The 15,585-nt window shown below is 35.4% G+C and overlaps 1 protein-coding gene across 1 annotated transcript; it reads right to left on the bottom strand.

The window, feature by feature from the left end:
• Positions 1-516: 516 nt before the first annotated feature.
• Positions 517-1,689, bottom strand: Cabs1 (calcium binding protein, spermatid associated 1). The gene has a single exon (XM_027950852.2). The coding sequence runs from the start codon at positions 1,687-1,689 to the stop codon at positions 517-519; it is 1,173 nt and encodes a 390-aa protein (XP_027806653.2).
• Positions 1,690-15,585: the final 13,896 nt, after the last annotated feature.

Raw genomic sequence — 15,585 nt, 5'->3', positions numbered from 1 at the left:
GGTTGAAAATATATTTTTAATAGAAGAGAATTATTGGTGGGTTACTAATGAAGAAAAATGTTTAGAATATGCACTTCAGAAGATTTTTTAAGAACATTTTTAATACTACAGTAATTTTTGAGTTATTAATTTGATTATCTTCATATTCTAAAATGTAACATTAGGGATTAATTAAAATGGCATGGATCATTAATTTTAGCAGGAAGAGAATTCCTTTCTTGCTTTCTTCATACCTAGAAGGCTAGTATAGTACATTTTTTATTGAGATAAATAACTGTTAGATAACTCAAACTTCAAACTTTGTAATACTAGTTTACTGCCATTTCTTTAAATTTCCATAAATATACTGTGCTATGTGACTCTATTCATAAGCCTTGCATTTTCTAACCCTAATACTTGCCTGAAATGCCCACATTCTTTCATTTAAGATTTTTGCTTGTTGAAAAAACTTCTGAGATGTTAAGACTAGTTGTCTAGATTATTGCACAATTCTACATGGCATCCCTTTTGCTATTTTTAAATCATGAACTCATCTGGATCTTCTTTTAGTAGTTTAAAGACACCCGTTTCATCTGCAGAAGTGTCTTCTTTTTGTTGGTCTGTGGTATCTAGTTCAGGGGTAATTCCAGAATGTGACTCAGTGACCTTGATAGATTCCACTGTATTATTTTCAGGTGTATCTTCTGTTTTGTTAGTAGCTGGTTCTCCCAAAAAGCTCATAGCAGCTGATGCAGGCAGAATGAAGTCATATCTGGATTCAACAGCAGTAAGCAAAACAGAATGGGTCTCTGCTTCATTTGCCATGCCTCTCTCTATCCAAACATTGACATCATCAGTAGACTCTTCATCATCAGTTAGATTATCTTCTGGGTTGTCTTTGTCTTTTTCAGCAGAGGCAGTAAGTTCAAACACTGTAATAAACTTTTCTTCATCAGAGTCAGTGACTTTAGTAATAGAGCTGGGGTCATCCTCTGAAGCAATTAGGTCAATTTCAGTTATGTTCTCTTCTGTGAGGTCAGTTATGTCTGGAATGGTGGTGAAGTTTTTTTCAGTAGATGGAGAGATTTCAGCTTCAGGAATAGAGGAATCAGTAACTGGGACAGCCCCAACAGAAGGAACCTTGGATTTGATTGAGGAATTAGTCTTGCTAACTTTGATTTCAGGGGTATCAGTAACCCTGGCAGTGCTGTCCTGTAGTGTGCCAGAGACTTCGGCAATCATGGAGATATCTTCACCTTCTGCATTAATGGTAGCCAAGACGATATCTTCTTTTGCCTTGCTGGCGGAAAAATCTATTAAAGAGACTGTAGCGACTGGGGATGAAACATTTCCAATTTTCACTGGAATGAAGTTTTCAGTAATAGAATCCTTAGCTATGGAGTGTGTAGTGCCAGTCAGAGTAGTAACTTCTTTTTCCAGATGAGTTGTTGACTTAGTCTGGGTCTCAATATCATCTTCTGATATGAATCCTTCCTTAGTAGACATAAGTTTGTTGACTGTAGTTGTTGAAAAATCACTTTCTAGTGTATAGTCATTTACTGAAGTTATGTGGTCTCCTTCTGAAGTAATAGTTGTTTCTGATCTAGGAATAGTGTTGTCAGCCCCAAAGAAAATGGTTGCTTCAGGTGATGTTTTACTGCTTTCTGTTGGAGGATGAGAATAAATTTTAGGCAAACCATCCTCAGCCATGGGGTGAAGTGGCACTGTGCACTCTCACAGGTCTTTCTTCTGGGCTTAGTGGCATCCCTGGCCAGGAGAGTGGTGATTGAAGTGTTGGTCATTATGGTGATTGTTGCATCAACCACAGGGACAATGGCACTGCCTTACCTTGGAGGTGTTTCTTTGCTGTGATTGGACATCCACTTTTAAGAGTATTGATGTTAAATGAAAAGAATGTTGCCTTCTCTGATTAAAAAAATCAAAATTTATACCAAATATTTCAATTTCAGGGAACTGAGGATATATCATTCTTTTTATAAGGGATATGGCTTCTGATAGTGTCATTTGAAAAGATGTAGCCAAGTGCTTTGTGGGTTTAGAGTCAGTAGGGGAAACTCTCAAAATCATAATTATCAGCATCAGCTTAAAGACACTTCTCTTTGGGAGTGTCTTTCTGAGGTAAAGTCATCTTCCTGTGAGATTCTTGGTATTTAAGTGCAAAATAAAATAAAATAAATGGCAGTTTTGACAGTGTAGCTGCAGAAGGTAATTAGTTAGCAGAGATTTCAATACCTATTTCAGTAGGAATAATGAAAAATAAGGTATGGGCCCATTTGGATCTTTTCTGTCTTCTTGACTTAATGTAATGATGAAAGTGTCAAGTTTTGTAGGCTTAATTTTCCTGGAGGGAGTATTATTTCAACCTCATTTTTGATAGGGTTGGTATTATGTCTCAAAATTTACTCAGCATCAAGAATTAGGGTTTGAAATAACTATTTGATTTAAGACGTATATTCTCAAATTTCATAGGGAGTGTTTTTTATAATGATGTTAATCATGTCAGACATCATCATTTATTATCAACCTTAAAATTTAGCTACTTAGATGAAAGGAGAGTGAAATCTAATGTCAACACTTTAAAATGAGACTTTTCCCAGTTCTGTTAGAAGAAATGGAATTTTCAGACACATAACTAAATACAAGAAAGTCAGTAGCATCAGCCAGGGTAGTAGTTTCTGTCTCAAGGTCAAATGCATGTTTTTATTACATATGGACTCATTCTTAAAACTTACATCTTCATCTCTGGCTGGATAGCCTGACCTAGATATATTCTCATTCTAAAAATGTCAGAATAGGTTTTAAGATGGACATTTGTCATTTTAAAGACAATGCGTAGCTTCTTGGGAAATGTTTTTGCTTCAAGGGATATCACTGTTAAGGTTTCCAATATCTTTATTGATATAGGAAATGCTGTCAGCATCAGGGACAAGGAAGGAAGTCTCAAGTTAGTAATCAGCACAGGTTCTTTGTTTTTAAATTGAAATACTGTCAGTTCCAGGGGCAGTAGAGGAAGTTCCAAGGTTAAATCATTCTCTGAACTGGATAATTTAGTCGGGGGATTTTTTAACTTCTGTTTTAAAATTTTTTCCCGCCATCTAATATTTGTGAATCTTAATTCAGGATTAAGACATGCTGTACACAGCTCTGATGGCCCCCCTTTTGGAAACATTTCTTTGTGCACAGAAAGGAAAAAAAGATGAAAATATAAGCTGCCTAACTACTGCAAGTTACGTTTTTAGGACTCCATATTTGTTATACTGAATAGACTTGGAATCGTGAACAAAATATTCGCTTTTATGAGGCTTTAGGTTCTAGTTAGCTATGCCAGATAAAATTATTATATATTATCTTTATTGGTACTAATTTGTCAAATAGTCTTTCGTTTCAGGGATTAATTTTGTAGTCATGCTAACTCTGCTATTACTAGTATCACTATGAGTTGAAATCACATTGATTGCAGCACATTATTTCTCTTCTAGGGGAATGTTTTTATCATTATCTGTGTTTTCTAAACCATTGACCTTAAAAAGGACATTTCAGATTGAATATATGTCATCCAAGTATAAGAAATATATATGATATGAACACATACCAGTGTAACTCCACATCATGCACAACTATAAGAATGGGAAGTTATACTCCATGTATCTATGATATGTCAAAAATACATTCTACTGTCATGTATAACTAAAAAGAACAACAAAATCAAAAGAAGTATATATGAAAATACTGGTTGGTCTCCAGGAATTTAGCAGTCACTCTTAGGTTGAAACTGGAATCATCAGCTTCAGGGAATATAGTACACTCTTTTTTTGACCAATAGATCATTGCCCTCAAAGGTATTATCTGAATGAAGGACAGGGAATAAGATTACATAGGTGAGTTTTATTTTGTTGGAGGATAGGCTTAGTCGGTTTTTGGAGTATCTATCACAATAATTGGCATATTTTGTCCTTTCTCTGGCAAGTATTAAAATAGTATCTATTGACATATCTTTTTAGTGTATATTTCTTTCTTATTTTGGCTGCTGTAGCAAAAGCTTGCTTGGTCATCAGCTACCTTACTTGCTCTATATTTTGAGGTGTTTGGCTATGTGGTTATGTCTTCATTTAAGTACTAACTTTTTTAGGTTCATGGTAAAAACTTTTTTTTCTCTCTCTTATGTGAAAAAGTGGAATCCATTAGCAAAAATGGACAATTTCTCAATAACTATTGAAAATCATTTCTTAATATATTTACACATAAAGGCACATTTTGTTTTTCAGGGATACTTGACTAGGAAAAGCATCTTTAGAAATAGACTTTGAAAATGCCAAAGGCAGAGTGATGCCCACCATTGAATCTTTCTCTGCAAATATCTTGAGATTCATCAGAAGAAAGATCACGTGTAATTTTAAAAGAATCAACTGTTAGACAAGAGGTAATACCTATGGACTAGAATTCCTGTTTTAGAAAGAACTTATATATCTTCAGATTTTGTAAATTGATTGGAGAAATAGAGTATTAACTTTAATTGAGGAGGTTAGTCATGTAGAGTCACTGAGGAAGTTTCTTGTTCAATATCTTCAACCATGAAATAATTCTCATCTTCAGAAACAGTGAAGACAGTGAAAGGAGCAATCACATTTTGAGAATTGCTCATGTCAACATTCATATTTTTGACTTCTTTCCCTCCAGTGATTTGAATGTTGGGTGTATGACTAAGGAAATTATAATCAAAGGATGTGCTGTCCAGTGGGGTCACTATTTCTTTGTTTCCAAGGAAGATGGTATTTACAGCAGGGTTAGTAATGACCCTCATATCTGCTTTGTCATTTGTAGATTCCTTGGAAATATCCTTTGGCTTTATTTTGTTTGCCTGTAACTGAGGAATATGAGCACTAAAAAAAGTGTTTTCTTCAACCTTCTTGTTTGTTTGTTGTACAGTAGAAATTTCTTGAAACCTAGGTAATATTTTTTCTATCACAATAGGTTCATGAATAATGTTCCTACTTTCCAAAGCTTGAAATTCTGAATTTGGTATTCCGAGATTAGCCATATTAAACTCCAAATGAGAATTTTCTCCCATCAGGGAAATGATCTCTGGATAAGATGAAGACATCTCACTAGCAGGAATAATAATTACTTCTGTGAACAAATTTAAATCCCTAGCCAAAGTGTTGGTTTTGTGAGGAACAGATGTAGCTGGGAGAGAATCCTTAGGTATGGAAAAGCTTGAATACATGGCTTTGGAGACACTGTTATAATCTTTATTGACCAATTTATCATCAGCAATGAGATTTTTACTTACAAGATAAGGATTTAGGTCAGTGTCTTGTAGAGGGTTTGTTTCCATCTTGATAACTTTATCATTTCTTAATATATTTATATCTGTGAGGTGATTTGCTTCAAATTCAGTAGTTTTGTCTTTCATTGTAGAGGCTTTACTTATTTCTTTTGTATAATAGAAATTTGGTTCAATATGTTCATTAGGAAAAAAAGTATGAAACTTTGTAATTGTTTTTTTGAGTTTTGCATTTTGATCATCAGAGGCATTGGCAGAAAAAAATTTATCCCTAATATCAGTAGTAATAGATGTGTTTGGTTCAATATCTCTGATGTTGTCTGAAGAGCCAGTGAAATCATCTTGAGAAGGAGTATAGATCAAGTAGAGAGCCTTTGGGATCATTTGACTTTTAGTATTTTGCCTTGTGGAGACCACACCATCATTGAAGTAAACTGAATCTGAAAACACAGATTCTGGTGCTGCCGTTATTAACGTTGTAGAGTAATATGGGTTTCCACTTCTTTCTAGTCTAAGGGCTATGCTTTCTTTAGAAGAAGCATTATCAGTTAGAATGGGAGTTTCAGGTAGTCCCAAAGGTATAAATCTTAGAGACCTGGCACCCTTTGATGATGGAAAACTTGAATGGCCAACGTTAATTTCGTTCTTAATGGAGCTAGCAGGAACACTTGGCATAATAGCAGACACCTTTCTCAAATGAGAAAAAGAGGTGAGACCTGTGTTGATTGCATCTTCTGTATTTTCCTCTATGTTGAAAATGTCATCGCTGGAAAGCTGAGCTAAAGGAAAATTACTAAATCTTGAATCAGATGCTATAACTAAACGTGTTTCATCTTTGGCCAGATCAGATATACTGGAGGTGGTAGTGTCTATTTCTCTGGGTGTAAATATCTCATAAATGGTAGGCAACATGTCTTTCTTGAGCAAAGTATAACTATTTTTGATAGTATGATTAGGAGTATCAGTTGTGAATGTCCTCTTTTTAACCGTGGGTGTTAGGCCTTGAAAAATGGAATTCTTGGTTATTCTTCTGTTTCCTAAGTCAGAGCTTTCAGAGAGAATAATGGTGTCGTCATCACTATTTGTTGTGCCTTTCCCCACAGATGTTTTATCAGAAAATATAGAAAGAAAATTTTTACTTGCATCAGTTTGGGAGTGCTTTGTGGATCTATGAACCTTGTTATTGACTTTGGCATTGGACTTTGCAAAAGTAATGCCAACCTTTTTGTTTTCTTTCATGGGAATTATAGCTTGGGAATTTCTTTTGGCTTTGAACTCTGAGGGTGTTGTTTTAGATAGACTGTCTGAAACAGCAATTGTGGTATATAGTGTATGAGACCTTCTTGAATTGGGGGCATAGCTGGGTGTACTCATTTTTACAAAGAAATTCTTCACTTTATCCTCTAACTCAAAAACATCGTTGTCTGAGACATATTCAGAATCACTGTCCTCTGATGTTATATGGTCTACATATGCTGGAGTGATTTTTCCCACAGAAGAAATGTCATCCACTTTTTCTGAAATGTCTTCTGTAAGATCAATTATTTCATCCTCAGTAGCTATCTCTCTTTCTATAAAATCTTTGTACTCAAATATATTCCCTTTAAAAGTGACTGCTGTGTCCTTTTTGGAGCTAATGGTAATAGGCAAAATGATAACTTGGTCAGATGAAATAACTTCTTCTTTAGATGGAATGTTAAAATAAATATTTTGGGGGGTATCTTTTCCTCTAGTAAAAATAGGAACAAATTCAGAATATTTGGGAGTACCCATAGATGTTATGTAATCAGAAGGTGGAATTGCTGACCTTTGTTGTAGGGCATATGATCCAATTGGAGTTTTTGCAATGGACTCTCCAGTGCTAGTGACTTTATTATGAGAGAGGAATTTTTGATCATTAGGCCTGGCTTCTTCTGGAAGAGTTAATATAGAATCAGCTGAAAAGTTTCCTTTTAAGTTGGGAGGTGCTTGAGATTTGAAAGAAGTAGCATCAGATTTAACAATAAAAGAATCATCATTCAATGTACTTGTTTCTTCTGAAAATAAACTTCCTATTTCAGAAACATGAAATTCCTCATCCATGTTGTCACTGTTAGAGAGTGGAATGGACTTACTTGATGGAAGAAAGGTTTTCTCCATAGCTGGAATGAGAACTTTTGTATTTTTAATGTGACTTAGTTTAAATCTAGCAGCTGGATCTTCTTGATCAGAAAGATCAACTGTTTTCCTTGTCTTGTAGACACTATTTTGAAACTCTTCTGTAGGATAGTAGGCTTTTGTCATTTCTTTTTGAGATTTAAAATATGTTTTGTCTGTCTTGGTTTTATAATCGTTGGGGTCATTTAAAGGGAAAAATGAATCAACTTCACCATCTGTGGAAGTATCTAAAAAAGTGGATCCCATTGGAGAAACATTCCAGGCCAAGGGATAGGAATGAATGTCAGTTTGAATTGTGACTTGCTCCTCTGGAACATTATCTCCATTATTGGTATTGACATATTCATTTACTCTTTCTAATGCTTCTGACTTGGTTATTGAAGGGTTGGAAAAGGAGTTATCTCTCACTAGGTCAGAGGTTTCAGGATTTTCAGTTAAGGAATTAGGAATGAATAATACAGATGTTAATAGAGATGCGAATCCTTTTGATTCAACATTGTCTTCTTCTGGTAATATAGACTTAGCTCCTACATAACTGCCTTCATTGGAAAGAACACTGGAATCTTCCATAGTGCTGATTGCCTTATTCATAGATGAGGAAAATATTGAAACTCTGTTGTTTGCCTTGTTGGTATCTTTGCTGATGAAGGGAAGATCACCAAAAGGAATGACACTAAACACAGCCAAAGGAACAATGTCCTGTGAATAGAATGTATTTGCCAAGTTTGTTTTATGTTTATTTGCACCAAATCTGTTCGATATGGTGGCTTTTGCCATATCTGGGGCAACATTGTTATAAAAAGCAGAGGAGATGCCTTTCCTATTGAGTTGGTCTATGTGTTCTATAGGGATGGTGATTGAAGCAGGATCAATGGCATAAGCTGTGAACATCCTGCTTTCTTCCATTGTTGACACTAGTTCTGGGTCTGGAACAAGTGAGGACCCCCTTCTTTTGCCTTTAGGGAGAAAGATGATGGTATTGTCACCAATTAGAGGATCATTTTCCAGAACTGCTTCAAAGAACTCTGGTGAAAAATTCCAATTTGGATCAGTTAGAGAATAAATCACAGACCTTGAGGCATTAGGAATGGGCATTGGCTTTTCAAGGATCTGTATATCTAGGGATCCTTTATTCCTAGTATTGTCTTCTCCAGGCAGCATAGAATCACTTCCTTCATAATTACCCTCAGGGGAGAGAATGATGTTATCTTCCATAGTATGTATTGAATTCATAGGTGAAAAAGAGATTGAAGCCCTGTTGTTTACAACTTCAGTATCTTCATTGATGAAGGAAAGTTCATCATCAGGGGTGACACTGAACTCAGCCAAAGGAATAATGCTGTCCTGTGAATGTGGCATCTCTACCATATTAGTGTTTTTAACATTGTTTATTCTGAATGATAAGGTATTTTCTGCTTTATCTTGGATATCAGTGTTATAAATAGGAGATGAAATGAATTTCCTGTAGAACTGATTCTTATTTTTTATTGGAGGATTGATCACAATAGGATCAATGGTTTCATCTGAGAACATCCTCCTCTCAACTTTGCTTACCATTATTTCTGGATTTGGGACAAGGGTATCCTCCATTCCTTTGTCTTTAGGGAGAATAATGATGGTATCATCTTCTCCTAGTATATTTCTTTCCAGAGTTGTTTTATCTATAAACTTGTGAACATTCTCTGTTTTGTGAATTAGTGGGTGAGTAATAGATCTGAGAGCCTTAGAACTGAAATTGGTAGTAGAACTTTTGGAAATCATAGCACCAAGGCCAGAACTGGTGGGTTCTTCTCTAGATATCATATTTTGCAGTATTTCCTTAGTTTTGATCCCAGTTGGGGCTCTTTGAGATAGATTTTCAGAGGCATCAGCACTTGAGTAAGATGAATGAGATCCAACTATTTGGGGATCATAAGTGAGAGCAGTTTTTTTAATATAAGGATTATATTTTTCTTCCCGTGGTTCAAAGACATGTTCATTTGTGACATATTCAAGAGCTCTGTCATCAAGTACAATACTTATTATATTCTCATTATTTGGAATGTTTTTACCTTCTGTGGTAAAGTCTAAAATATTTTTTATAATAGGAACTACCTCATATTCAGTGGTTAAATCTTTCCCTATAAATCTTCTGTTAAAAATAGTATTTAACATTCTTTTGGTACCAGGTGAAATGGCTTTCTGAGTTGATTTCTTTCTTTCCTCAAAAGGATCATTAGTCTTTGTGTTGGTATTTTTCTTCACTTTGACAAGTGGATCAAGTTCAGAATATTTAGATGAACTAATGAATATGACATCTGAAGGAGAAAGAATTGATTCCCATGTTAGGTCATATGATTCAGATGGAGCATTATGAAACAACCCTTTTGTGCCTGTGTCTTCATTTGGAGAAGCAAAATTGTTGTTATCATTAGGCTTTAAAGTCTTTTCCAGAGACATGGTAGAGTCTGATAAAAGGATTCTTTGCAAATTGAGAGGAATTTGAGATCCAGCAGAAATATTAAATTTACCAATGGAAGAATTGTGTTTCAAAGTATGTGAATCTCTTAAAACAAAATTGTCTGCTTCAGAAATAGAGTTTTCCCCTTCACTGTTATTCCTCTTGGAGAGAATACCGGGCTCAGAGGTTGAGAGAAGTGTTGTCTCCAATGTTGGAATGAGAGTGGCTGCATTTGTAATATGACTTATACTGAAATCAGCAATTGTGTCTTCTGCAACAGATAATTTAGTCATTTCCCTTGTTCCAGCAAGGAAAGAGTTCATTTGTTTGGGTGGAAGAATTTTTGTGATTGTATCTTGAGGTTGAGCATCTACCTTTATTTTAGAAATGTCAACAGTTTCTTTCTCCACAGTGGATGATGAATCATCATCATCAATTGTGGAATTTCTGATAAAAGTTGCTGAATTTCTGGAATTAATAATTGAGTCCAAAGATTGGGAATGAAAGTCTTTTTGCATTTTGATGCCTTGATTTTCTGAAATATCAGTTTCATTAATGAGATCAAGGTTTTTAGTTCCTGCATCTGCTAGTACTGGTATTGACCTTGAGGAGCCAGTCAAAGGGTTTTCTCTCATTAGGACAGAATTCTTGTTTAAGGCTTTAGGAATGAGGATGATACTTTCAGTTGTTAGTACAAGTGATAATTCTCTGGACCTATCATTATTTTCATGAGGTGGCATAGAATCACTCCCTTCATAACTGTTCTCAGGGGAAAGAGCAATGATATCGGCCAAAGTGTAGGTTGACTTCACAGGCAAAGACATTGAATCCCCAAAGTTATTAGTCTCAGAATTGTCATTAACAGGGGTAAATTCACTATCAAGACTGACATATGCAACTGAAGGAAGAATGATATCCTGTGAATTGTAACTCGCTGACTTGAAAGTTTTGTCTTTATTATGTTCTGACTTGGGTGACGTGGTATCTTTGGCTTCCCTCAGGACATTGTAAGTGGTGATTGAGATGCCTTTCCCGTGAATCCGTTCTCTGTTTTTTATTGGAGTTGAGCTCCTGGTGAGATCAGGGATGTCCCTTGACAACATCCAGCTTTTTCCCATGGGTATCATTGATTCTGGGTCTGGATCATGGATAAGCTCAATCCATTTGCTTTTAGAGGGAATGATGATGTCTTTTGTACTTGCTCTTCCCATTTCCAGAGTTAAGTCATCTGAAAATGTGGGGGAAAAATTCCCATTTTCATTTGTTAAAGAGTGAGTAGCCATTGTGTCAGGTGACTTACTATAGTCCTTGGCGATATCATCTTGGAGAAAAGAACCATTATAGTCAGAATCAGGGTTTCTTTCTCTTGAGATTAGCACTTGGTATTTTTGTTTAGATTTCAGTTGACCAGGATTTTCTTTCAATATATTCTCAGTAACATGTGCAGTGGAGAAGGGAACAGGAGCTCCAAATCCTCCATAGATGTCACCTTGAGCATAGGGAGTTTTTTTTCTTGTAGGGCTCGTTCCTTCTTCTCTAGCATAAAAAGTGTCTTCCTTTGATACATACTCAGTAGTACTGTCATCAAGACCAATGGTTGTTAGATGTATATTATTTGGATTGTTTTCTCTTGCCAATAAAATCATATCTGAATCTGCTAAAAAGTCATTTGAAAAAGGAATTAATTTATATTGAGTTACATGATCTTTTGATACAGAATCTACATATGCTTTATCACTTGTAATGTTCCTTATGTCTTCAATAAAAATAATATTGTCAGGTGAAATGATTTCATTGTCAGATAGAACAATTATGTCATTCGGTATAATAGAGTCACCAGTCATTCTAATGTTGTTCTTTCTTCTAACCAGTGTTGGATCAAGTTCCGAATTACTGTTTTTAATAAAATCAGTAGTAAAAAGAGTTGATTTCAGGGGCATATGATATAATTTGTTGTGAGAGTTTATGACAGACTGCTGTAAGTTATCATTTTCAGAAGAAAATGAATCCTTATCCCTGATCTCTGTCAGCTTTGTTGTGCTCATTGTGGAATCAGGATAAAATGTTTCTTTTGAGTTTCCAGGTGCTTTCTGTTCAGTGAAAATAGCTTCAGGCCTAAAAATGGAAGGGTTAACTTTCATTGTATTTAGCCCTCTTAAATTCACTGGAGTACTAGCTTCAGAAATAGAGGATTCCTCATCTGGAGTTGCCTTTTCTTTACCCAGGAATATGCTAGGCTCGGTTCCTGAGGTAGCAGTTTCCTTTGCAGATGGATAGACAGCTGCTTGACTTATCTCATAGTCAGAAGTTTTATTTATCCCTCTTTTTTTGTGGATTAAAGTTTGGAGGACTATGTTAGGAGATAAGGCCATGATGTCATTTTTATCATTGATGCCTCCATTTCCAGTGGTGTATGTGTCAGTGGCTACACTGATGGGTTTTTCTGAAAAAGAAGTAGAATCTGCCAGAGGAAAAAAAGGAACATTGGAGAAGGGCTGATTGTCACTTTGCTCATTAATAATTTCCCAGTTTTGGTCAATGATGGTATAGTGTTCATTCAGTGGATCTGATGCCTCCAATGTTGTCGCTGCTGTATCAGGTAAAAAATCATCATCTTCATTGAGAGGAACTTCAGTTCTAGGTATTTTTCTATTGGGAATTAATAGGGACTTCAATTTTATGGGAAGGACACCATCTATGTTAGGCATGGTAGTATTACTATTTTCATTGCTTTCCTTAAAAGCAGAGACATTAGGTGAAATGATGGTAGCATTTGGTGGTATTTTGGTAGCATTAACCAGATTAAGGGAAGTAATTAAATTTGTTTTGATTATATCCTTGGTAACTTTACCAGGATCTATATTATCTTTCATTGGTATACTAAAATCTGGTGTTGAAAAGGTAAACTCTCTTTCAGGAGTAAAGATATATCCTTTTGGAATATTTTCTCTCATTATTGGATTAAAAATATCACTACTAAAGAATTCAGCATGATCAGAACCACTATTACTATTTTTTATAATCATTTTTCTTTGAAACTTAGGAATAAATTTTCCAAGTAGAGGTTTTGAGGCTTCAGCTTCATAGGATGATGCAATATTCTCAAATTCAGGTTGGTCAGTTCTGACTTTGGTTTTTCCTCTGAATCTGGTAGAGTCATATCCATAAGAATAAGTAGAATAATGTTTAGCTGCCACATTATTGCCTTTAGGAATATTATCACTTGTAATAGGTATAACATAAATATAATCCATAACATTTTCTTCAACTATATCTTCTTCCTCTGCCATAATGCTTTCCTCTTTCTGGGTATCTGCTTCATTGTTCAAGATTACATTTTCCTGGAAAGAGTTTTCCAGTTTATATCTTGGAATATAAAACATGGTTTCAACATCTCCTTGAGAGTCAGTGGTGACAGCTGCTTTCAAAGCTGTTGGGGTAGTCTTATGAAAATAAGTTTGAGGTATTATAATATCTGCCAGGGAGGTCTTTTTAACTGGGTATATTACTTGAGGATGATTGAAAGGAGACCCAGATTTCATAAAGGCATCGGAATCAGCAATTGATACAGTACTGTCATCTCTAGACACATTAGGATCTTCTCTGGACATGGTAAGGCCATGTCCTAGTTTATTAGGTTTATTGTAAAGAGTGTTAACTTCATTCATAGTAAGAATGCCTGTCTTTATTGGTGAGGCAGCAGTTATTGAAGCCAAGTCTGTTACCACTACAGTATTTTCATCCTCATAAAAAATATTACCTACTGCATTCATAATGCCAAGAGGAAAATTTGTTATTTCAGTCCCAGCTATTTTCCCTTTATTGGCCAGGCTATTAGCATTTCTTGAACTGATAGCAGTAGGGGTTTGATAGTCATCTCTGTGACCAATAAGGTTAACATTGTCCACTGTGGAAATTGGCAGTTTGTTTTTGATAGTGTTCCAGGCAACACTTGGATTCTCTTTAGCGACAATAAGTGGATTGTTAGTGATGACACTGTAATATATGTTGGGAAGAGTAGAGTAATCAGTTCTTCCAGTTTGGGGGATAGACTTGCTAGGTGGAGGGAATGCAGTATCATCAGCTGTTTCTACATTCTGGGTCACACCTACACTTTCACCCAGACTATTAACTATTGTTTGGGTAGCCATTGGCTTGAAGTATATTTTGTCATTTGTAGGATTAGCGACATCATATACAATATTAAAATTTTCTTCCCCAGGAGTTATAAGGTCTCTTTCATTTATTACTTCAGTAGTAGGTATAGTATTAAACTGGAAAAGGGAATTTACAGTGTCAACAATCCCATTCTTTTCAATTGCAATTTCTTCAATTACTTCTGCATCAAAGTAATTGAAATTATGTGTAGACTGAATGTTTTATTTCATCTGCATAACAGCATCTTCATCCACTACAGACTCTACTTCTGTATAAGGAATTGATTTTTCTTCATTAGCCATTTCTTTGGCTGTCAAACTTCTAAATTGTTTGCTTGGAATAAGAATTCCAACTGTCTTTGAAGGCAGGGATGTACTGGCTACAATGGGTCTTCCTTCTGCTGTGGTTGCCTTATTAATCATTAGTTTAGAGATGTCAGTTGTATTTGTGTTCCCCTTACCTCCACTGGCAATAGCATTATGGTCATTGCTGGGATAGATGAAATCAGCTGTAGGAAAAGCAGCCTTCTGTGGAATGTTCAGAGGATCTAATGCTTTATTGTTTATAATGGCATCATTAGTGAGATGAGGATTTTCAGCTCTGGGATTTGATATTTTTCTCCAAGAATCAGTCAAAGAGTCATCTTTACTCAGCAAAGAAATTTGAGCTTTGTTATTTAGGGCATTGGACATTGTTTCAGACAATTCAGTTGATGATGGAAGAAAGTATATGTAATTCATAGGAAAGTCTGTTTCAGGATTAGGACCTGCAACACCATCAGCATTGTTGTCATTAGTAGAGAGACTAAAGGCTTCATCCCTAGAGTAAGTATATTGATCTGAAGAGGGAATACTGACTTTTGAAGCTGAGGTCATGTCAGGTATACTGTCTTCACTAAAATAAACAGACCCAGCAGCTGCAGGGTGAGTGATGGAAACCATAGAGGTGATATTATTCTGAAAATTGTCTGTTTTAAACACATTAGTTTTAGTTCTTTCAAAGTCCATTTTGGTTTTGGCATCATTTGAAGTAATTATGGGGGTGTTTCTATGGTCAACTCTGTTGTTAGTGGTGCTTTTGTTATCCATGGTAAAGGGCTTCATTTTATATTTGAATAGGAAATTGAACATAGGGTTGTCCCAAGGAAGGGTGATTTTATTTCCTACTACTTGGGTATAATCTGAATCAGGGTTAAGAGAGTAAAATTTTCTGCTAACTTCTGCTACGGAAGTGTCTGGCCGAATGAAGAGGACTTCTACATTTTCATCATCTTGGTCCATATCTGAAACTTCTTCAACTACAGGAATAACATTCTCAATTTCATCAGTGTTAACAGACTTAAAATTGTCCCAGTCATTTTGGAGATGTACATTGGCATGGGTTTTAGAAGGGTAGTTAATTATTGAATTATCTATTTTAGATCCAATTGCTTTAGCAATATTGTTATTGTTGGACATTATGATATCTTCCATCTGAACAGTGTGTTTGCCTTTGGTTATTGTATTTTTCTTTGAAGGCCAAGTTATTTTAAAGTTAGTAATTGGCT

The sequence above is a fragment of the Marmota flaviventris genome, chromosome 7 (assembly GCF_047511675.1).
Source record: "Marmota flaviventris isolate mMarFla1 chromosome 7, mMarFla1.hap1, whole genome shotgun sequence".
Classification (NCBI taxonomy): Eukaryota; Metazoa; Chordata; class Mammalia; order Rodentia; family Sciuridae; genus Marmota; species Marmota flaviventris.
This window is presented reverse-complemented; position numbering and strand designations above follow the sequence as displayed.